At 48.4% G+C, this 23749-nt stretch overlaps 1 protein-coding gene across 3 annotated transcripts in view; it reads left to right on the top strand.

The window, feature by feature from the left end:
* IFT43 (intraflagellar transport 43) overlaps window positions 1–23749 on the top strand; it is an 85534-nt gene that overhangs the window by 58090 nt on the left and 3695 nt on the right. For all 3 annotated transcript variants that reach the window (XM_086709236.1, XM_086709238.1, XM_086709237.1), the window contains exons 4-5: window positions 3700–3732; window positions 4384–4430. In XM_086709236.1, the coding sequence (XP_086565362.1) occupies window positions 3700–3732; window positions 4384–4430 (80 nt within the window). The remainder of the gene's footprint in view (window positions 1–3699; window positions 3733–4383; window positions 4431–23749) is intronic.

Below are 23749 nucleotides of genomic sequence, written 5' to 3'. Positions count from 1 at the left end.
GCCTTTGGGGACCAGGCAGGTAAAGTAGATCTGCGAAGTGGGTGGGGTCGTATATCAAAACAGCACCTTAAATTCTGTTACTGAGGTGCACGTATGGATTAGTTGCGTGTTCACATTTCCATAAAGACACGTATGCTGTCACTTCTAAGACGTTCTTCCCACTTAGTCTTCCTTTTGCTTTCTGGCTTTTGGTAGCTGTGAAGCTCCGGGAAATGCTTCTCTTGCTTCTTAATTCCTACTCTAAGAGAGCCAGCAGTGCAGACTGAATGACAAAGACACTCCTCCTGACCACCCGCCCCAACCCTGTGCTGGGAAGGGCTGGGGGTTCAGGCTCGTCACAGCCACACTTCACTTGAGTTTTCCGTAAGGGAATGCAGGCCCGGCCTCGCAGGCTTTGTCTCTGAAGAACTCAGAAATCTGGATTTTTGTACAAAATCTCCCAGTGTGGGCAACAAATTCATGTTGAAACCAACACAAAAATGAACACCAGTGTGGTCCAGACAAACTGACACGCTCCTAGGTAAGGCCAGAAAGCGCTCAGCTTTATCAAACGCAAGGCACTCCCTGGTCCGTTCTCCAGGGCCTTGCCCAAGTTCCCACTGGCCTTTCCATCTATCCCGAGCAGAAGGCTTGCCCAGAATCTGCTATTTCAGGCAGAGAGAGTGAGAGAGAGAGAGGGAAAAAAACAAAACGAGAGAGAACGAGAGAACATGCCACCCGAGGGCATCCCCACTCTCTGTTCTTGAGGGCTCCATTCTTATTTTTATTATTTTTTTAAAGGTTTATTTATTTTTGAAAGACGGAGAGAGAGAGAGTGCTAGGCATGCGGAGCAGAGAGAGAGAGAGACACAGAATCCGAACCAGGCTCCAGGCGCTGAGCTGTCAGCACTGAGCCCCATGCGGGGCTCGAACCCAGGGGCCGTGAGATCATGACCTGAGCCAAAGTCGGACGCTTAACCGACTGAGCCACCCAGGCGCCCCAAGGGCTCCATTTTGATCTTGTTCCTCCTCATGGGGTGAAATGAAATTTTGAAGGAGTCCTTGGGCCACCCTGGCATAAGAGAGAGTAGGATGTGAACTCAGCAGCAGTTATGCTGAATGTGAAACTCCTCCCCGTTTGGATGTGGAGTGGATAAATGGCAGCTAATCAGCCTTCCCCTGAAGATTAGTGGTGCCATTATTGCTTCCTTCAGACAAAATCACTGCTACTTTGGCCATGGCACGTTGCTTAGGAAGGGACGATATAATCACAACTCTTCGGGGTAATCAGAGATGCTATGTCTCTGATGTACAAAATGCAGGTGCTGGCCGGCCCGCCTGGCCTCTTTAATCACATTGTTCTTCTCTGACCCTGTATTCAGCCAAGCCCTTCTGCTGTTGGTGACGTATTCCTGAGGCATTTGGATGGTGGGTTGTAAAGTTCAATTTCACCAGGACAATGAGAGGCAGTGGTTCTGGGGAACGTACATGAGCTGAGAGTAGAGCCTTCTGTCCTCCCACACAAACAGGTGGCTTTGGTGGCTGCTAGGTGCTCTATGTTTAGGATTTTCTTGACTCAGATGAGTATTGAAGACAAATATCCTCCAGCAACAACATTGGTGGTGATGCCTTGGGCACCCGTCTGCAGTTTACCTGTGGTGCCTCCCTTCCACCTTTTCTGTCCCCCGTGCCCTCGTGGCCCTCCCTGCTTGCTTAGTCTCTTTACTTTCTCTTTAAGAGTCAAAAACTACAGCCTGAGAGATCCCCTTAGAGTTGTTCCATCCAGTTCTTACCCATTCTCTTCTTGCCAGCAGCAGCCAAAACTCTCCCCCCCTCCCCCTCTTCCTTCCTTAACAGTGCAGTTGATGTGGTCCGAATTTCATGGAAACTAACCTATTTAAATTTGGGCTTCATTTCTAATTACACTCAGAATGGGGGTGGGGGTTGTTTGGATTTTAAGGGAATTGTGGGTTGGTTCCCATGTAGCTCCACTGGCAAGGCTAGTGGGCCCAGCACTGTTGAAGGCCTTCTCATGCATCCTGGCTCTTGGCCATTATGACATTGCCACCACCCTGTGCCCATGTTCATCATGGTGGTTGATTTCTGACTTGCAAGAATTCATTAAAACACACCACACACACACACACACACACAAAACCTTTGTTACTGTGGAAATTTTCGGACATACAGAAAAGTAATCAACATGTACCCAATACCCAGCTTTAATAATTGTCAACATTTTGTCAGTCTCATTTAGAAGACTTTAGATCAGTGTTTCTCACAGTGTCAGTAGTGATCAACTTACATCAGGATTATCTGGGGATTTGTTTAAAATGCATATCCTCGAGCTCCCCTTTTCCCAGAGCAACTGATCCAGAAAGTTCTCTCTGCCAGGTCCAGTGATCTGCATGTCTAATAAGCTTCCTAGATAGTTCTTTAAAAAAAAAAAAAAAAAAAAGTTTATTTCTTTATTTGGAGAGAGAGTGTGCACGCAAGGGAGGGGCAGAGAGAGAGAGAGAGAGAGAGAGAATCCCAAGCAGGCTCCGAACTGTCAGCACAGAGTCCGACGCGGGGCTCAATCCCATGAACTGTGAAATCATGACCTGAGCCAAAAATCAAGAGTCAGATGCTTGGGGCGCCTGGGTGGCGCAGTCGGTTAAGCGTCCGACTTCAGCCAGGTCACGATCTCGCGGTCCGTGAGTTCGAGCCCCGCGTCGGGCTCTGGGCTGATGGCTCAGAGCCTGGAGCCTGTTTCCGATTCTGTGTCTCCCTCTCTCTCTGCCCCTCCCCTGTTCATGCTCTGTCTCTCTCTGTCCCAAAAATAAATAAATGTTGAAAAAAAAAAATTAAAAAAAAAAAAAAAAAGAGTCAGATGCTTAACTGACTGAACCACCCAGGCGTCCCTTGAGATGGTTCTTATGCACGTTGAAGTTTGAGAACCACAGCCTTAGATAAATTTCTGTATAATTAGGCTTCCTGTTTTCATGGAATGTCTTAAGGGCACTACTTGCCCAACATCACTCACAGGGTCTTCTGATTCTTCAGGTGGAGGCTACAGAAAGGCCCAGAGCCTGCAGCTCGATCTATATGGCTGGTTCATCCATTTTTGCTCCTGGGAAGCTCCACATGCTAACAACTAAAGCTCCAACTAAGACTCAAGGCCTCAATCCTAAGAAAGTGTTCTATAAATTGGTCTGTTAATTGTTGAAAGGAGGGCACCGTATCGTCTCTATCCTTTTGCGTTTTGAACTTCCTAGTCTGCCCTTAAACTCAACGATTTCAGTTGGAGTTATACTGAAATAAGCCTAGGCATTACAGGGGCGCCCGCGTGGCTCAGTTGAGCGTCTGCCTCTTGATTTCGGCTCGGTCAGTCTTGTGGTTTGTGGGTTCGAACCCCATGTCGGACTCTGCGCTGACAGTGCGGAGCCTGCTTAGGATTCTCTCTCTTTCCCTCTCTCTCTGCCCCTCCCCTGTGCTTGCTCGTGCGCTCTCTCTCTTTCAAAAATGAATACAAATAAAATAAAGTAAAATAGAGAAACATGACAGCGTCTATAATTCTCTCATGCGGGTTATAGGCCTTGGTCTAGAAAGAGAAATACAGATAAATAAAGCACTTGGAATATGCTAATTTGCCCTCACTTTTGAAACCCCCTCTCCTCCATACCCCACCAAGACATGAGTCTAGTGGGTTCTCACAAACCCTGCTTTTCTGTTTTTCAGGTCAGGAAGGAGGGCTTCTGAAGAAATAGAAGAGTATGTTCCCAGCATATTCTTATGGCATCCTTTGGGGACCTTTGCTAGCCGTGCAGGCTTCGCGGGCATCACCCGTTCAGCCTTTGTGGGACTTAACATTAGAAAATGGAACACATCTGACCGCAGTCTGCCCCTCTAGTTATGCACGTTGAATCAAGAGTTCAGTTAATGCTGCTTCCTCAGCCGGAGGTCTGGACCCTGGCACTGACGTCCCCGTCCCTCTCCCACCCTGTGGTTTTTAGAATCGGACGTCCAGGTATCAGAGTGCTGACCCATGGGTTCTGCTTATTGGTACAGATGGGAAGAAGCAGCACCGGCTTTCTAAACCCAGCCTTCTCCTAAGACTTCCATCAAAGAGAAAGAAGGTTTCTAGGCAAAGATAGAGTGTAAAGGCAGAGCCACTGGACGCCAGTGACCCCGGGGGTGAGAGGAGCATCCGGGTCATAGTCTGTGGAACGGTCCCCCGCACAGCTTGTGCCACCGTATATGGCAGACCCGGTTGCCTAATTAGGTCTGACCAAGCTGATGGAGGAAAGTGGGTCCAGAGACAGTTTCATCTGGGAGAAAGGATACACACAGTGACAATTTGGGCGGTTTCTTTCTGTGTTTGAAGTTGATTTTCTTCTTTCCTTTCCTTCTTTTTGGGGGCAGTCACCGCCTCAGACAGCAGAGCTTGGATGGATCAGATGACGGAGGAGGTAAGATACCTTTGGAGGAAATCAAAAAAGCTTCCAGAGAGGCTCCACGGCCCCCAGAGCATTTCCTGGGTTGCAGCGAAGGCACTGTTTGCCGCAGCCTTACCGGGCTGCAGTGGCCGCATCCTGTCATGTCTCCGTGCCTCGGGGGAGTGCTGCTTCCTCTGCCTGGAGCACCTCGCCTCCGGGGTTATCCTCCAGCCCTACTTGTCCTTCACAACTCTGCGGAAGCATCACCTGCTCTCACGTGTCCCCCCGTCCCCACGCCACTGCCTCTCTAACTCAGAAGTTTCTCCCCTGTGCTCCCACAGCGTGCTGGGCAAACGTAAGTTATAATAGTTAATGTTTATCGGGTGTTTATTCTGCCGGGCGCTATTCTACCAGTTTATATGCGTTAAAGCGTTTAGTCATCACAACGACCCCGTGAGATGGTGCTATTCTCCCCATTTTACAGATGAGGAAACTAACATACAGAGACGTTAAGTAAGTCTTCTTTCCAGTTCATTTTAAACTCTGTGGTCCAGTGAGGATAGTTTCCACTGCTACATAGCTACTCTTTTCTTCTATGGTGTCTAATCTGCCATTAAGGCCGTTCGGTGAATATATTCTTTCAGATAATTGTATTTTTCACCTCTAGAAGCTCCATTCAGTTTTGTGTCTTCCATAATTTGATTATGTTTTGCTTCATCCTTGACGGTAGCCTTTATAGTAGCTGTTTTAAAGTCCTTTTCTGCTAATTCTATCATCTCTGTGTTTCCTGTGTTTCTTTTTACTGACTGATTTTTCTTCTGGTTACAAGACATTTTTCTGCTTCTTCGCGTGATTGGTAGTTTTTTATTGGATGCTGGTCATTGTGAATGCTGCTATGTTGAGTGTCTGGACCTTGTTTCTGTTTTAGTAGGCAATTATATCTGTTTTAGGAGACAGTTAACGAATTTGTTAGTCAACTTGGTCATTTTGTTTTTAAGCTTTATTAGGGCAAGTCTAGAGCTAACTTTATTGTTTTCAAACTTTAAAAAGTTTATTAGAGACGGTGTTAGCAAAATGTCAGTTCTTAACAACTGTAGACGCAGTATAATCCTAATCAGACTCCCAGCAAGTTTCTGGATATTGACAAACTAATTCTAAGGTTTACATGGAGAAGAAAAAGAACCAGAATATTCCCTCCCTCTCCCCCCTCCCCCCTCTCTCTCTCTCCCTCTTTTTTCCCGTAGAGCTAACTTTAAAACATTAAGATCCCCAGGCATCCCTGCCTGGTGGTTCACAGGACTCTCCACTCTGCCTGGGTGGAGCTGAGCATCTTCCAGTTCTCTGTAAGCTTCGGGGATTGTTCTTTCTTGGTAGTAATTCGTTGTCCATCCATGCGGAACCTGACCCTATACACACACAGCTTAGAGTGCAATCAGTCTAGATTTCTGCGGCCCTTCTGCTACATAGGTCCTCTCTCTCATCCTCTGCTTCTCCGGTTCCAGCCACCTTCGCCTACCTAAATTTTGACCTCTGTCTCCTCAACTCCACGAGATCTCCATGATCCACTTGGCGTTCCCCCTCCCTGGGCCAGAGTCCAGGAGGTATACACCCAGGCAGGAAGCCAGGGCGGATGGTAAGGTCTCACTCATTTCCCTTCTCTCAGGGATCACTGTCCTGCACTTCCTACTGTCTGCAGTCTGCACACAGTTGTATCTGTGTTATTTCCAGGTTCCTAATTGTCCCCTGCAGGAAGGTATGCCCGGTGCTGGTTACTCTGTCATGGCTGCAGGTGGAGCCCCAAAGCTTTCAGTAACTAACCTTTGCATGTGACCACAAAGTGAAATGGAGCATTAAATCTAGAAAGCTTAGATTACCTGTGTTTCGGCTGCCTCACAGGATTGGGGACATGTGAGATGCGTGAACTGTACTGGGATAATGGTCGAAATATAGATTCCCAGGCCACCAGCAATCAGAAGCTGGAGTTGGGGCCCAGAGATCTGTATTAATGTAAATACACTCCCTGGACGAATATTTTGCACACCGAAGTGTGTCAGGCCTGCTGTAATGCCTCAAAAGTCAGGATTGAGGACAGGAAGTATGAAAAGGTACTTCTGCCTTATTTCCTGCCAAAGGGGTTTTAAGGTAAAAAGGTAGTCATAGGAGGTCAGGAATTCAGCTTCTGCTCTGAGATTTAGAGAGCTCCTGAGCACGGCTTCATCGTTCTTAAGTATTTGACTCTTCTTTTTCTATTATCTCTTATCGACAGGGTCATTTCTTTTTCACCAGATCTTCTTCCTTAGCTCTACTCACTAAACTCCTTGTCGCTGGCAAACTCGTCCACCCACTAATGATTCCCAGTTAAATGAGCCCCTGTTAAATGAGGGATCCTGCGTTTCTGTTCCACAAGTCTCTTTCCCAACACGTGTACCTGGGTTGTCTCGTGTCAGTGCCAGATGTGGTGGCTCCATGATTGGTGGCTGCTGGCCACACTTTTGATCTGCCTGTCCTCACAGATTGTCTCTCCGGACGTTGATTGCACAGGATAGCAGGGTGATCATCCAGGACGATGGGCCAAAGAACTCAGGGAGGCAGGGGCCCCCCGGACATTGACAAGGCTGTTAGGTGGTTAAGCAGCAGTGAGTGTGGACATTACGATGCTGCTAACTCTGAGGTGCTCATTAAACTCATGGTCTACAGAAGGTTTACTCAACTGGTATCTTTTCCCGGCCTCCTCCTACCCTAAACCTTAAACCTCTTTCTAACTCCCTTCAAAGGACTTCTGAAATCCTTCTTTCTCCATTTTTTTCGATGTGTGAAAATGCTACATTTCAAGGAATAACTGTTAAACATTACAGCTCTCATTACCTCTGCATGCTGAAGTTATTACACATCATAAACGTGTGTTATTAGAAGGTTGTGCTGGCTGCCGTTGTGACGTCGTCACATTGGAAGTAAAGGACTTCAGCTTTGAGCACCTCTTCAGGCCATCTCGTCCCAGCCTGTCATTTCACATGTGACAGCACCGAAGCTTAGAGATCATCATACAAAATAGGGTTCTGAGAGGGACTCTGGTCTCCCGACTCACAAAAGAACGCTCGCTCTCATAGCGCTTATCCACCAGTATCACTGCCATCACCACTCATCACCAAACTCCTTTAATTCTCAAGACAAATCTATGAGAAAGTTTTTAAAAATCACCTTCATTGAGGTCTAATGTACATACAAGAAACTGAATCCACTTAAAATGCACCAGCTGAGTTGTGACAGGTGTATACGCCCCATGAAACCGCTTCCGTAATCAAGTATGGAACATTTCTGTTGGCCCTCCAGAATTTCTCATGCCCCTTTCCAGTCCATCCTTCCTCTGCCCCTGTCTCCAGGCGACTACTGATTCGTTTTTTGTTGCTCTGGGGCGGTTTGCATTTTCTGGAGTTTTATGTAACTTGAATCATAAGTACATATGCTGTTGTGTCTGGCTTTTTTCACTCATTGCAACGATTTTGAGTTTATCCAGGTTGTTGTATATATCGTTAGCCTGTTACGTTTATCGATGAGTACTATTCCGGTGTATGGACATACCACATTTTGGTTATCTGTTCGCCTGGCAGTGGACATTTTGGATTGCTCGCGATCTCCATATTAAAAATGAGCTGACTAAGGCAGAGAGAAACATCCTTGCCAAAGGTCACACAACTAGTAAGTGATGACACTTGGAAGGCGGCTGTGCTCACCTCTATACCACCAACACTACACAGCCCAGCACCAGGATTTGAATACAGATCTTGACCCCAGAGTCCTTGCTCCTGGCCTCTGGGCTGTCACAGATGGTGTGACCCTCAGCTATGTTGGTGTCTCCTTCCACAGGTGGGTTGTATTCATGTCAGCTCCCACGTTTGTAATGTAGAGTGCCTAGCGTGACTGATAGGATACTTAATACAATTCCATTAAGGAAGGAGAGAAGAAAGAAATTTATTTTCAGAGAATACTCCTAGTATTTCTTTTTCCCTTTCATAAACTTGAAGTGTGAAATTAGTGATTTGGCCTTTATTTTGGCTCTGGAGGTTTAACACGTAAAACCCCCTTCCTTGTCACAGTGTACTTGATTTTACCTTCTAGGAGGGATGCCTCTTCCCCGGCATAAATCTGTTTTCCGTGCAGTTATGCCTGAGTCCTTTAATGGAAAATCAGTTCATATGTTACACTTCACACTCGACTTCGTCTATTTGACTGTATGTGAATGTTTAGAATCCATTATGCAGTAGGAATCATATGTTACCTGTAACTAGTTTTTAGAATTATCTTTGCTCAGAGAATTACTTGGTTGGCTAGTGAAGGCTGCTCCTTTGAACTTAGAATAGCCAGTGGGTGGGGACACTCCATGAATGATTGCCCTGAACCATCCATGGATGCTCATTCAGCAATGCCATTAAGCAGATCTTTGGGTGCCTTATGAGGGAACCTACTGGTGCCCATAATGAAATCACACCCAGGTTCTTCAAGGTCATTGGTGCGAGGAGCTTTGTCACCTGGGAAGAGGCTGCTAGTTTCCTTGTACTTGGTAGGGGTGACAATTGGCCAGCAATCTCAAAGGAGACTGAGTCTTAGGGAGTAGATACGAGGATCCAAGGTCTAGGATCCAAGCAGGCGGTCTCGTTCCACTACCAGTCTTAGAGGTTAGATTTTATTGAAGAAAGGCAGCAGGTGTTCGTACAATGCCTCCTGTGGCCAGGACTGCCCTGATGCCAGAGATAGTGGCGAGTAAGGCAGCCCTTGCCCTCTGAGAGATTCTGATGTAGTGAGAAATGCCCCCTCCGTTCCCTCCCTGTCTTGTCTAGGAAATTTCCAGGAGCCATGTTTCTGGGATCTGTGTCTCAGCATTCAGCCTCCCAAGCTCTGGGTACGTGTTCTTCTTCCCTGGAGAAGATGCCCAGGGAGAGAAGAGAAATGCTTCTTCCATCGATGTGTCAGACTTCCAAGGAAGAGAGCAGGAAAATAGAAGAAGAAAGGGGCTTTTAGGATAAGATTTGTTTTTAGAATGAGAAACGGGAGTGAGTGACGTTTGGAGGTGGTTTAGAGTCTGCTGGTTAGCTAGAATGTCCTGCACGGGACTGTTTGCAAGGCCGTGGTGGACCACAAGCTTGCATACCCTGAGGGGCCAGACAGATACATGAAACAGCACACATGTGAGACAGTAAAGGATGGGGGGGCCTGTGGTAAACCTAGAGAGGAGATGGCATAGCCTGAAAGTTCAAATTCGTATTTCAGAAAATGACAAAGAATTTTTGAAATCACTTCATAAACAGAACAAAATGCACCTGCAAGTTGGATTAGGCCTTTGGCAAGTGATCTGCAAACGTGTCGTCAGACTTTGTAGGGCTGTGCTCTACGGGAACGCAGAACTTCGTTGGGAAGACGAAACAGAAGAGATGAGAAGCGTTATGGAACTAAGACAGCAGCAGTATACTGGACGGCAGAGGCAGCCAGTGGTGGTTGCTGTGTTCATGATTTCCATTAGGGCCACAGTTCAGGCGACAAAGAAATCCCTGTGGGCTGAGGATGCTTGAGGAGGAAGGAAGAATGAGCAGTAGGTCCTGAAGGCCAGGCAGGGTTTGAAGGAGGAGAAGAATGCAAAGGGCCTTCCTGGTGAGGCCTGGCAAGACGAGCTGGTTCTGCAGAGCAAAGGCCTGATTCTGGTCCGTTCTCAGCTACAGATTTTCAGTGTCCCATATAAACTGCCTTTAATGAAGTTCGGAGATTGCCATTCATCTAATTTGCTGATTCCAAGTGGAATCACTCACAAGAGTTGACACAATGTTTCAGGGAAGTTGGGAGTCATGAGTATGAGAATAGCTGAGAATGATGGACAGCCAGAGCCCCCAAATGACCCCAGGGTCCCCAAATTGTAGGATGGCCACACTTATCTTTCTTATTTAGATGGCCATCCTTTAGTGGCACAATTATCCATCCCGATCCTTGGAATCAAGTTTCTGGTTTACACTAAGGCGTTCGGACTTCTTCTGTCACAGAAGGTTGTGTGGTGTTAGAAGAAAGAACATCAGATCTGGAATAGGATCGAACCCAGGCTCTACAAGTGACTTTGGGTGAGTCATTCATTCAACCACCATTTGTCGAGTACCTACTCTGCGGTACTCAGGGCTGGGTTCCGGGGCTGTGGTGGTGAAGAAAACGCGCGGTCCTTGGCCTCTTACTGTTTGTAGCTTGGTCAGGGAAACGGGAACTATGCAAATGTGGTCACACAACTAGATAAGTAAGGACAAGTGATGATTGAGCCCACTAAAGGCAGAGCTCAGAGCGCCATGAGAGAGAATAGTGCAAAAACCTGACTTGGATTGGGTGCTGAGGGAAGGCCACCCTGAAGCAGTGGTTTTTACACTTCAACCAGAAGGAAGAGGGTGCGAGCAGGGGGCTGGGGGGACCCTGGTAGAGGAGACTGCAGGTGCAAAGTCTTGTCACCTCTCCCAACTCCAGAAGGGTTTCCAGCTCCAAAACACAGCTCTCAGAAAGTGAACTCTGGACAGAGTGCGAAGCTTTGAAGACGAACTTTGAGAAGCACAGAAATGGGGAAGAGCATTTTCTTGTCCTTAGAAAAGATGGATAATATTCAGGGTGAAACAACTTCTGAAAGTACAATTAGATACAGACTCACATTTCAAATAGTTTGTCTCAGAGTTAAGGTCGAGTTAGGAAGGAACCTGAGAACCCCCAAAGATGTCTTTCACAAGTAGAAAGTCTCTAAAAACAGGAGCTTTAAAAGAAGGGACTAGCTCTTTCTCACATGTAACCACTGCAACTTGGCGTGATCCAGGACCGTGGGCAGAATTCTCACTGCCTCTTCCCACCATCTCATCCCCACTGGAGAGGGCTGTGCTCTTTGCAACTCGGATTCAGTTTTGACAGAATCGAATACCTCCAAACCTTGGGAATAATAAATCCTTATGGCCGACCAAAAAGTGTTTAATTCCTAAAGGACCAGCAGGGTTGAGCCACTTCTAGCCAGGGGCAATTGGGGACTTAATTCTGTAAGTGTAGCAATCTGGATGATCTGAGAGCTCTGAGTTTAAGGGTAATTGCTCAATTTTCTGGCCATGTCAACAGGGAAAATAGGTAAAAGTGGCTGAACACAGCCAAGCAATGAGGCTGGATGAGATGTGAGATGCTGGACTGTCAGTGGAATTAGAAAAATGCCATCTGTAGAGGGCTGGCGCGCCCTCACCCCTGTCTTCCCCTCTCCCCATTCATCGCCTACCCTGGGCTTCCCATCTCTCTTTTGGGCTGCTTCTCACTCCTTGCTTAATCTTCCCCCCCTACTCTGTGTCCCTTCTGCAAACAGCAGAGCTGCTACGAGCCTGCACAGCTTCAATGTGGAGAAAGAGAAAGTGGAAAGAATTAAGTACAGATAAATTAGAACCCTGACATCTCAATTCCTTTCTCTTGCTTAGTAAGAACGTTCCATTAGGGCAGCATTCAGCGTACGGGACTTCTTAGTTGGTTCCCAAACCTACTTCCTTTGCCTCCCTAATCTTTTTAAACTATTACAGTCAGCACTAATTTTTTGATTAAATAACGTTCCTTAAAATCTATTTGTTTTTTCTAAGTTCAGAGTCAGTAGAAGTGGACGCTAAGGTTTTCCTGAACTCACGCCTGCCCACCCTTCCCTGACACACACCCAAGCAGGGACTCCTTTAGCCGAACATTTGCATCACAGGGGTGGGGCCTGTGGGGGGGGGGTGGGGAGCGGCGGGGGGGTACTCGCTGGTGCAAGGGTTGGCTGTCATGTCTGTTGTGTCTCCGCTTTGGTCTCTGTATATGAGGTAACGTATTTGGAAAAGGAGCCATTCTTTTTTTTTTTTTTTTTTTTTTTTTTAAGTTTATTTATTTTGAGAGAGAGAGAGCGCACACAAGCAAGTGGGGGAGAGGCAGAAAGAGATGGAGAGGGGGAGAATCCCAAGCAGGCTCCTCACAGAGCCCAGTGCAGGGCTCAACCTCACAAACGACGACATCATGACATGAACCAGATTAAGAGTTGGACGCTTTACCAACTGAGCCACCCAAGAGCCTCTTCTTTAAATTTTTTTTTATTTTTGAGAGAGAGAGAGAGAGAGAGAGAGAGAGAGGGCCTTAATCAGGCTCCATGCTCAACACAGAGCCCAGTACAGGGCTCGATCCCACAACCTCAGGGTCATGACCTGAACCAAAATCAAGAATGGAATGCTCAACCGATGGAGTCCCCCCAGCACCCCAAGAGAAAAGTCATTCTCGTGGGAAACGGTATTGGTAATTCGTGTTTGTGCTCACTGCGAGCCAGGCCCTGTGCTTTTACCTGCAGTGGCCCTCACGGCGGCTCTCGGAGGAGACACTGATTATCACCCCTGTACAGAGGAGGAAATGGAAGCCTTGGCACGTGAAGCCGCTCACAGAAGTCACATGGCTGTTTCGCAGCGATGTGCTGGTTACTGTTCGACCACTGGCTGTCCAGGGGAGCAAAGTCCTCACGGGGTTAGTGTTTGCCGATTTCTGTGGTGTCAATATCCCCACCGTGACTGGTCTCGGGCTCCCAGAAGGACATCACTGACCACAGAGCTGGGAAGACATGGGCAGGAGCACACCAGTAGACCCTGGTTCTACCCTACAGGTGGAGAAGAGAGAAATTATCACAGGAGCATGGATAAAGTGAAATGTAAAATTTAGGAAGTGCTGAGTTTTGACTATTGATTGCCTTTGTTTTTAATATAATTTATCTGGTTATGAGGGTGTATAACTTAGTCCTTAATGATGTTTACGTGTAACAGCTTTTGCAGGCAGTATTCCTGATAATTTAGCCGTTGGCTCTTACAGGCCAGTATGAGCTGCTCCGGCACAGCCCCGCTAGCTCGTAGGCAGTGGAGCTGGATTGCAGACGTGGTCTTCGGGACTCCCGAGCACTCTGCTGTCACAGCCGTCCTCGTCCTTGTTGAAGCATCGGGTTGGTGTCTCAATCCTGCTTATTGAGGAAGCTAGTCTCCACTCATTTTTCTAGCCCCCTGTTGCAGATCCCTTCCCACCCCGGTTCTCAGACTAGCCTGCCGGCCTGTGTCCTCGGCTCTGCCGACCCTCCCACGCTCAGGTTTCGCCTACAGGAGTGGCCCGGCTGACAGGCATAAGCAGAAGAGACCAGGCTCGTACAGCTCCGTGACATGAAACAGAATCTTTAGGTTTGACTGTTCCTCTCTTGTTATGCTTCGTTTTTTATCAACTCCATGGAAATCGCTTTTAGATGATGATTTCTTGTGCCCGTGCTGAGTCTTCCAGAGAGGAGAACCTGCTTTGGAGGTTTCCCTGGGCTTCGGCGGGTGGCAGCAGGTGTATCGGGTGTTTGGGACGTTTGTGAGAACCAAGGCCCCACAGGGCTCCTCCTGGGGCTGAAGGGCCATGTTTGTTGTTTTCACACCAACCTGCCCCTTTGAGGTATAGCAGAGAAGACAGACTGACGCCTCAGAGACATGGACACTTGAAAGACTGCATGGGACGTGGGGAAGCCCCAGCCAAGGGTGCTGAATCATGGTGTGGGCTGAGGGCATAATGGGGCTGCAGGTGGAATCTGTGCAGGTTAATTGCATTATGGAAAACGAATTTTATTACAGTGATTCTAAACAAAAGATTTGCTGTGCTCTACCTGTAGGCCACAACTATGGCTGGAACTTTTGAAAAGACTCCTCTGTAACCAAATGTGACAGAAAGAGTTGGTTGGGCAATATATATACATATATGTACATATACATATACATATATATGTATATATATCATGAGATATATTCCTTTTTTCATTTTCTAACATTTACTTATTTTGTTTCTTTTTTTAACATTTATTTATTTTTGAGAGACAGAGAGAGACAGAGCATGAGTGGGGGAGGGACAGAGAGAAAGGGAGACACAGAATCCGAAGCAGGCTCCAGACTCTAAGCTGTCAGCACAGAGCCCGACATGGGGCTCAAACTCACGAACGGTGAAATCATGACCTGAGCCGAAGTTGGATGCGTCACCAACTGAGCCACCCAGGTGCCCCCATGAGATACATCGTAATGGACACCCCAGAATAAGATTGTCTTAGAGATAGAATAGTCCTTCTTCGTTGATAAGGAAACCTAGGACCAGAGTTGATAAGTAATTGCCTGAGTTCAGCAAATTGGGGGCAGATCTGGGACCCATGTTTCCTGATTTCTAATCTGGCGCACCCTGCAGTACAACTCTGTGGACCAGAAATCTGGGAATTCAGTTCTTCCTTGATAGGCAGTTGAAGTCACGTTCTTGGCAGCAAAAGAAAAAGGGGGCATTAGTAGATACAGACTCTAGAGGCCACAGGGTTAACTTCTCTATTCTCCAATGTGGGTATGGCCAGTGCTGGTGCCCAGAGTGAGTGACACACCAGAGGGGGTCACATGGAACTTGCCAGAAATTTCTTCAATGCAGCCAGAGAAGTTGCTTTTACTTACTTACTTACTTACTTATTTATTTGCAGGAGGTGATTCAAGGTCCCATGATCCTACCCTAAGCAAAGTATGCACTACCATAGAGTAGGCGTCTACAAATTGACTCCACAAACATGGGAGAGACTGGTTTGGCTATATTCTCCTGGCATCCCCAAAAGGCAGGGGCGTCTGTGAGAACCGAGTTGAGCTTTCAGCAGATCTTAGTTCTGCTTTGTCAGCTCGGTTACGTCCTACCTTACCCCGCATCCAGCTGCAGAGCAGAGCCCAGTGTCTTGACCGGACCTCTTGCTCTGTTGGCAGAGCTGGGACTGGGTGCTTTACGCCACGCGTGGTGCCCTAAAATCTCTAGGTCTCACCAGACTTTCCAGACTTACAGTCACGGATGTCTTTACCTGAAACGTGGCTGACAGTGACTTTTCTGGGTTCCATTTCCTCTGTTCCTGTGCACAGCCTGCTTCCATGTGCCCATCTGAAGAGGCAGAATAGGAGAATGGAAACGAAAGCCTGGTGCCATGCGTGCGCACGTGCTTTAAATGAGGCGCATTGTATTAACCTTCCTCCAGGAACACACACGGAGAGAAAGCTCCGTCAGCACTCTGTCATGCTATAGTCAGTTTAGGGGAATGTGATTAATAATAAATCATCCAACGTTAACCACTGACAAAAGTAAAAGAGAGCTAAATCTCCCTGAAATCATTATAGAGATCAAGGTATTTATTCTGTAGCTCCTTGGATTCTGTCCCAGTTGAATACAGGAGACAGGATCGGGATAGGACAAAACTAATCGCATTTAGTTTTGTGAGACCGTGGGAGAAGTGTCGGCAAGCAGTGTTCCAGCTTTCGGGGAGGGGCATGGGGACTTCACACAATTGTGAGGGGAGCGGACAAATAAGGAATCAAAGGGCCCGAATGCAGCAGACAGGCCGTGTTGCTGAGAACTACTGCCGGAGGGAGCTTGTAGACAGCTCAGATTTTTATTTGACTAGAAAGAAATAGAGGCTCAGTTTTCTGGGAGGTCTGTCTCAAAAGATGGGACTGTATACATAGGCATCATGTTCCCTGCGTGTACAAAGACAGGTAGAGTCGTGGAGTTGTTCCAGATCGTCTTTGTGACCCAAACACAGCAAGTTGTGCCCTGGGATAGCTGTAGACTGTTCTCCCAGAGAGATGGCCAGGGTGCAGACCTGACAGCCAGGTGTCGCTTAGGGGAGATGGGAAGGGACAGGCATGTTTATGCTCGGAGGTTGGACTTAGCTCCCCTCTTAGCCCTCAGGTGGAGAAGTCTTTTCTTTCTGACATATCACACACGGAAATGTGTTTCTAAAGAAGGATTAGGTAGGGGCTCCTGGGTGGCTCAGTCGGTTGGGCGTCCAACTTCGGCTCGGGTCATGATCTCGCGGTCCGTGAGTTCGAGCCCCGCGTCGGGCTCTGTGCTGACGGCTCAGAGCCTGGAGCCTGTTTCAGATTCTGTGTCTCCCTCTTTCTCTCACCCTCCCCTGTTCATGCTCTCTGTCTCAAAAATAAATAAACGTTAGGGGCGCCTGGGTGGCGCAGTCGGTTAAGCGTCCGACTTCAGCCAGGTCACGATCTCGCGGTCCGTGAGTTCGAGCCCCGCGTCGGGCTCTGAGCTGATGGCTCAGAGCCTGGAGCCTGTTTCCGATTCTGTGTCTCCCTCTCTCTGCCCCTCCCCCGTTCATGCTCTGTCTCTCTCTGTCCCAAAAATAAATAAACATTGAAAAAAAAATTTTTTTTTAAAAAAATAAATAAATAAATAAACGTTAAAAAAAAATTTTTTTTTTTAAATAAAAAGAAGGATTAGATATAGTAGAAATCTAGGGGAAAGGTAACGGGGGCCTGACTCTCTTACCCCAGTAAGAGATGAACCTGATATGGCCAAATGGTAGATCTTACTCTGTAGCTTTATGTTCTGCCAGTTTTCTCAAAGTTCACAGATGTTGGTGTGTGTGTGCGCGCGTGTGTGTGTGTGTGTGTGTGTGTGTGTGTGTGTGTGTGTGTGTCTATTCGTCTATATATACACACACAGGAGGACACACACTGGGAATGTGATTCCTGAGTCCATAAGTGTGGTTGACGGACTAGGTTTACCTAAAAGACCCTTTAAGAGAAAGCTCTTGAAAGATGATTACAGAATTGAGACACCATCATTTAAAAGTGCCCGAGGCAAACGCCTTTGAAAATTGCAGCAGCGGAGGGACAGAGAAAGAACCACGCAGCCCTTGATTGTTGCGCTGTTCCCTCAGGACCCGTTCTCCCCCTCCCCCTCTGTTTCTCATCTGATAAGAGAGAGAGCAGCACTAAGACTCCTCATCTATCTTATGAAAATCCGATTCGGAATGGCTGTGATCAAAACCAGCTGGCTGTCACCAGCAGTGGCCTCGCGCGGAGGGAACCGCTCAGAAGCGTTCCGTATGTGGGAGTGTCACGGGTGGCACCGATCAAAGTGGCATTTTTTTAATAAATATATATAAGGAAAAACAGAAAACCTAAGGATTTAGAATAAAAGCAGTGTAGTTTGTCTTGTTTTTTTCAATGTAACACGAAGAGGATGAAATAGAATCAGATATGCCTGGTTTCTAACGTCCCTACTTCCACGGGCGGCTCTGAGAAGGCGCTCTGTGTCACGTTAACACTGTATCACTCATCTTGGGCCTTACTGAAGAGAGTGGAAAGTTCCTCAGTTTCCATTCCTTCCAGCCACTTTTTCCTCGTCGCTTTTAAAGTCCTTTACCCCTCCTTGTCCTTAGCACATCTCTACAGATCAAAGCTGGAAGCGCCAGCGACCTCCGAAAGCTCACAGAGTGGCAGGGAGCGTTCCTGTTCATCGTCCTCCATTTCCTTCAACTGTCAGTGACCGGTGGGTGTGATGTTCCCTGGGGGCCACCTCAGCAGGTGGCAGCGGGGTCCTCCCCGTGTCGGGCTCCTGGGCTGAATGGTATCTTTCTCCATAGAGAACTCTTGTGCTCACGAGCACTACCTTTGAATTGCTCGGAAGGCTCGATCTTGTAAGCACACCGTGGACTTGGGTGGGGGGATGCGGCCAATCTCATTCTGGGGTGTTGCGTTCATGGCTCCTTGCGAAATGTGCAACCATCCCGCTGTGGGTACCGGAACACAGCTCCAGAGGTCCGGCCCTCACGCACCACGACGTACCACGAGCCGCGTTGCCACTCTTAGCGAAGCGCCCCCTCTGCCCGCGATCCGGCCAGCACCACGGCGTGCTGGGGCTCGGTTTGTCTCGGAAACTAAAGTCAGTCCCAGCCTTCGTCGTCAAACTGTAGTCCGCCAGGAGAGCCACCACAGCTTGGGGGGCCGTGAGGAACAATCGGCTATTTTGATCTTCGTGAGGTCTGTGATCTCCTTGCCCGGCGACATGAAGAGAGATGCAGTTTGGCAGGAACGTGGAGGCATTTCAGGACCTCAGCACCTCAGGACCTCAGGCTCCGTCACACGCTTCCCCGGGGACCTGCTCGTGCACAGCGCCAGAGTAGACATTGGCCCTGCCGTGTATTTCTCGGCGTTTTAGGTGCGGGTCTCCAGCGAACGTCCCAGTCTCCCGACTCTTTTCTGCCGTGTCCATTGCCTCTCTCCTCCCCTGCCAGTAACGAGTCCGGGCCGGGCCAGCTTCGATCAGGTGAAGTCACAGGGGACAGGTCTTCATCAAGCGGACCTGTGGGGACCCGCAGACCTGTTTTTGTCCCTCGAACCCTGAGTTGGGGAGTGCGGGGGACCGACGGTTGCAGGGCCCAGGCTCGCTCAGGAGCTCCTCTGAGACCGTCTCTTTCTCTTGTTCCTTCTGGTGTTTGAAGCCTGTTGCCTACTGCTTTCCCCTTTTCTTCTCCCTTTTAAAAAATTCCCCATTTTTTCACTTAGAAAAAAATTATTTATACGATTGAGATCCACTAATTAAAGCCATTTTCTGGTATTTGGTTACTGGAGCGTTTGATGTCTCTCTGACAAGACCATGAAATGCACAGAGTGTCCACAGGGACAGAATTTGCTGAACACGGCTCTTTGTAAATGAGGGGACACAGTGTCGCAGCAGCTCATGAATATGGAACGCCCATGATGCCACCTCAGTGGACTTGGGAACACAGATGAATCCTGTCATGTGCTAAATGAGACCAATTTCTTTCACTTAACTTCATCTTCAATCAGACCTTCTTCCATTGCCTGTTTAAAATTCCCCATACGTGATGCAGAAGGTAACAGCATTCAGTAAAACAAAGTTTTGCAGCTGCAGAGAAAAATTATAATGATCTCTGGCTTCAAGTTGCCGTCTCCCGAAAACATGGACATTGTTTCACTTAAGAGCTCTGCTGAGCTCTTTTGACTTTGGGCACAGAATTAGGGGCTGTGTGGACCACTGTCTCTGCGGTGTCCTTAAGCAGTATGTCCAGATCCCCCTCGTGTGGATTAGATATTGAGGTTGGCTATGGACGGTGGACATGAGCCATGAAGAGCCTTTGGGTGCTCTGTGGTGGCCAGTGCGCCGAGTGGGAGAGCAGCTCGGGGAAGAGATTGCATGTAACCAAGCAGGGCCTTTGCCAGAGGGAGCTCAGTTAGTGGATGGAGCGAGAGGGACGGATGTCATCAGAAGGCACCCGGCGGAACCTGGCAAGGTAGGCCAACCACTTATATCATTCACTAAGAGGTCAAGATGAGAAGGTGCTAGAGTGTAGAAGAGACTTTAATGGAGCTCTCCAGAAACGCCTGTGGATGCGACCAGGAAATCCCATTCAGAAATCTCCAAACAAGAAAATCGGCAAAAACCTCAAGGGACACAGAGAAGAGGGGCTCCCGGGTGGGACCCAGGGTCTGGATTAGGGGGCCCCCTTTGTTCTCTTCTTCCTGCAGGACTTAGCTTTATATCCCAGGTAAAGAGTCGGAGTCATGCTCAGGGTGTATGCTGCGTGCTGAGTCCAGTCTTCGAAAATCACTTTCTGTTCTAGTTGTACCAAAACAGGCCAACGACACCGGGGTTTGAACGCGGGCCATCTCGCACACAATGCATCGCAGAGATCTGGAGCCAGCTTTATTGGACGAGGCAGGCTGGCTTCTTACTGTCAGGCCACAGGGGCTGAAAAGGAGCCCTCTGGGACTTCACTGGGTAGTTAGCTTTTTAGTGTGTGCGTGTGATGATATTACCCATAACGAATGTATTTCGGGGCAAATGGCAGCTTCTCACATCTTTGAAACCAGTTGCAATCGATCCTGCTGATGTTCCCACATGTTTCTATTATTTATTTAAGCACCCCTCATTTCTGTGGTTTCATCCGGTAGTTGGTTTGTTGGGTAGATCTGTTGGCAGACGGGTGTTCTGGATCGTAATGAGTTGCCCATTTGGCAGTCTGTCTCTTTGAAGTAACTTCTTACGATTGGTGCTATGCACTGACAGACCTTTACTGGGGGCTTCCAGAAGGTGGAGTGATACAGGGGAGCACTCCAGAAGTCCAAACAGAAAGAAACACGGGTTAGTGAAGAGCAGTGTGACCCAGCCTCGGGATGGGAGCCCTGTGGTCCATACTGCCAAAATATGAGTGAGTCTTCCTCTGTAACTTTGTGCCCACTCATCCGTTGTTTCCTGTGCAGACACAGGCCCTTCCCAGGCAGGCCTTGCAGCTGTCAAGTGAGGCAGAACCTTTGCTAGGATGTTATCAAATCCAGGAAGTATCCAAGGATTGTGTCCGTGTCGTGTATAGACAACTATGGACTCGGTAGCACTTACAGCATAATTGGAACGAAACAGATCAACGCGGCTCGTCCCTGTGTGTGACTTTCAGATGGGAGGAGAATCTATTGATTCGGTTCTGTTCGGTTGTCCCTTGGTTTGCTAGTCCTTGGGAATGCAGAAGTGACTGGGAACTGCTCTCTGCCCTCTGCTAGCGGGGCATCTAGGGGGCAGACCCAGGGCAAATTTCCTGTACTCTGCCCACACAGTGGCCGCTACCTGTTGGATTCCAAGGTGAGTCACAAAGGAAGGGATTTTACATTTTCCTGATTCTGCTTGTATTACTATTTTTTTTTTAAGGTGTGGTCCCTCCTTTTGCCACTTTGCCATGCTTCATCAATCTTGGTTTTCCTGTCATGTGCCCTAGAAGGTCTTGTGTATAGCAGACACCCAGTCCATGTTTCCTGGCTGGTCGACGCAGGTCCTTCCTCACCTGCCACCAGGCACCCTCTCTCCTCCCCCCGCCCCCCCCCCCCCCCGCCCCATCACTCTCCCCTGGCCCCTGGGCCGCCGACATTGGCCTTTTTCCAGTTTCTTCAGTGCTGGGAGATGCTTCTCACCTCACAGCGCCTTTGCACCTGCCGTCCCTGCCTGCTTTAATCCTGTCTGTCCTTCGGCTTTGAGCTGCGTCGTCCCTCATTTAGAGACCTTCCCCAACTCCCCACCCCACCTTCCAAAGTTCTAAATGAGATCTCTGAACCAGATTAAATGCATTATGGAGCACCCATTCAATAGAATCCTAGGTGGCCATTTAAAAGAATAAGATTTACAGTACATTTATTGATAAGGGGAGAGAAAGCAAGTTGCAGAACCATGCATGTGTAAAGTGATCCTGTTCACAAACATTTTTTAAAGGACATGTGTGCTGCGGTAGGTACACATTCTTTTCAGTAAATACAAGAAATTGTTAATAGCACCTCTAGGGAGACAGACTGGGGCTCACATAAGAATAAGAAGTTTTTCATTTTAACCTTTTCTGGAGCATTTGAATTGTTACCACATATGATATTTTACATTCGAAAAATAAGACAATTAGTTGTTTCGGCCCTGGTACTTTCCGGCGCTCCACGAAGACAAGGACTGTCTTCTATTTGCTGTTGTTACTGGCACCGCGTGGCATTGCACCTTTCAGATGCTCAGTGTTCCTTGGACGAATGAACGAATAAACAAGCAAATGCGGTTTCCCCACGTGCGGCTAACCAGGTGACACGTGGGGAGACAAGCAGGTTGAACAGGCAGGAGAGATGGCCAACAGAAGAGGTGGGGAGCAAGGGCAAAGAGCAAAGAGAACCCGTTCAGTTGAAGGAGTCGGAGCTGGGAAAGAGAAGCACGTGATGGTGGCCTGTGTCCGGGTGGCGGTCCGTGTGAGGTCATAGCCCTCCTGCCTTGCTCCCCTTTTCTGAGACTGTTTGAGGTGCTCAGTCACCTCCATGGGGCCAGTTCAGTAAGACACGGGCCGCAGGGAGGAGTCCCCAGGGCTCCGGTGTCACTGCGCTCTTTCCATTCTGTTCCATTTGGCCTTGCTGAGGCAGTGGTGAGTTGGGGCATATGGCGAGGGAGAGACTTAGCTTATTTGTGGTGATGGGAATCAGGAGAAATACCAGAACAGAGGTTGTTGAATCTTTAGAGTAAAAGCCGTCCAGACTCCGCTCTACGAGTGCCTTTGAAGGCACTGTTCATTTGCAAAGAGAGCACGAGTGGGCGAGGATGAGCTCATGGGTTGCAGTCGGACGGAGCCGGAAACCTGGCGCTGTCCGTTATTGATGATCTCAGCTCACACCAGCTGCTTAATCTTGCTGAGCCTCACTGTTCTCGCCTGCAAAATGGGCAAGAGTAAATGAGATGCTGAAGGTAGAGCATATAGTTTCTCTGCAGGCTCAACACTTTATCTGTTAAGCGAATAAGAATAGCTCTAGAATCTTTATTATGCACGGAGCAGAGTTTGGCATTTTGTATGGTGAGTATTTTGTAAAGATGATGGCATTTAATGCTTGTAACAACCATATGCGGGAGGTGAAATTCCCCCTTCTACAGATGATACCACTGAGGCACGGAGAGGATAGTCACACAGCTGGTAGGTGGGGAAGCCAGGATTGGAAGCCACCCATCCTGCCTCCGGAGCCTGCGTCTTAACCACGGGATGGACGTCCTGCCCATATACTTAACCCACTCACTGTTTCTGTTCATGTTCTTCTTGCTTTTAGCAGCGCAGAAGAACAGGAGAATAAAGTCAATAGAACCATTACGTTTTTTCAAAATAGCAGTAGCTTTTCAGCAGCGCTAGAGCAGACCCCCTGTATTCCTCTTACCGTCTCTGTTAAAAATCACGCGCTTTCTATTTCATTTTATTAGAAATTTGTCTTCTATTTGAGCACCGTTGACATACAGTGTTACATTAGTAACGTTCCGAGAGTCACGCTTGGGGTCCTGAACCAGACTGGGTCACCGGTCCAGACTTGCAGGCCAAGCGGCCATAACTGAGCATTCCCGGTATATACTTTTGTGAAGAAGCGGATTTCGCAAGTCCGTTTTCTGAAATCTTCTAGGGGAAGACGAGGTGGGAAGGAGCAAGGCCGAACAAGTTACATACACATGAAAGCTTGTCTGTGATAGTAAATCAGGAACTGTAAAACTGTGAAGTCCTTTGAAGTTTGCCCCAAACCGGCTCCACGGCCACCTGTTCCACGGGGGCCGGGAGTTGGACGGCCCGACTCTGCTGCGCTGGCTCAAGCTGTCACCGCACCGGAATGGTCCAGCTTGCCTCAGCCTGGCTGTCATCGCTGGCTCTGTCCCACTCAGGCGGTTCACCGGGTTCTGTTGGGCACCGGGCTTCCAATTAGAGAGAAATCCCACTGTGTGGCCGGCCTCACCAGTGCCACTCTGAGAGGCCCCTTTGCCAAGGCCCGGGCTGACCTCTGATCTGTCACAGATGGGCCAGCCCCACACTCCTTTGTGCGCATTTGGAGGAGGGGGGCGGGGACGAGGAGGGAAGCCCGTGAGGAGTCGGAGTGGACATTGGGCAGAAGTGCAGTTCCTCAGAGCCGGGAGGAGCGGGGCGGAGTTGACAGGACCCAAATGCTAACGCTGTGGAGGGAGAGGGGACTCGGGGAAGACCC

This window comes from Puma concolor, chromosome B3, assembly GCF_028749965.1.
Source record: "Puma concolor isolate L17-30 chromosome B3, mPumCon1.1.hap2, whole genome shotgun sequence".
Classification (NCBI taxonomy): domain Eukaryota; kingdom Metazoa; phylum Chordata; class Mammalia; order Carnivora; family Felidae; genus Puma; species Puma concolor.
The sequence above is the reverse complement of the archived record's forward strand: the minus strand, read 5'-3'. Positions and strand labels throughout refer to the sequence as shown.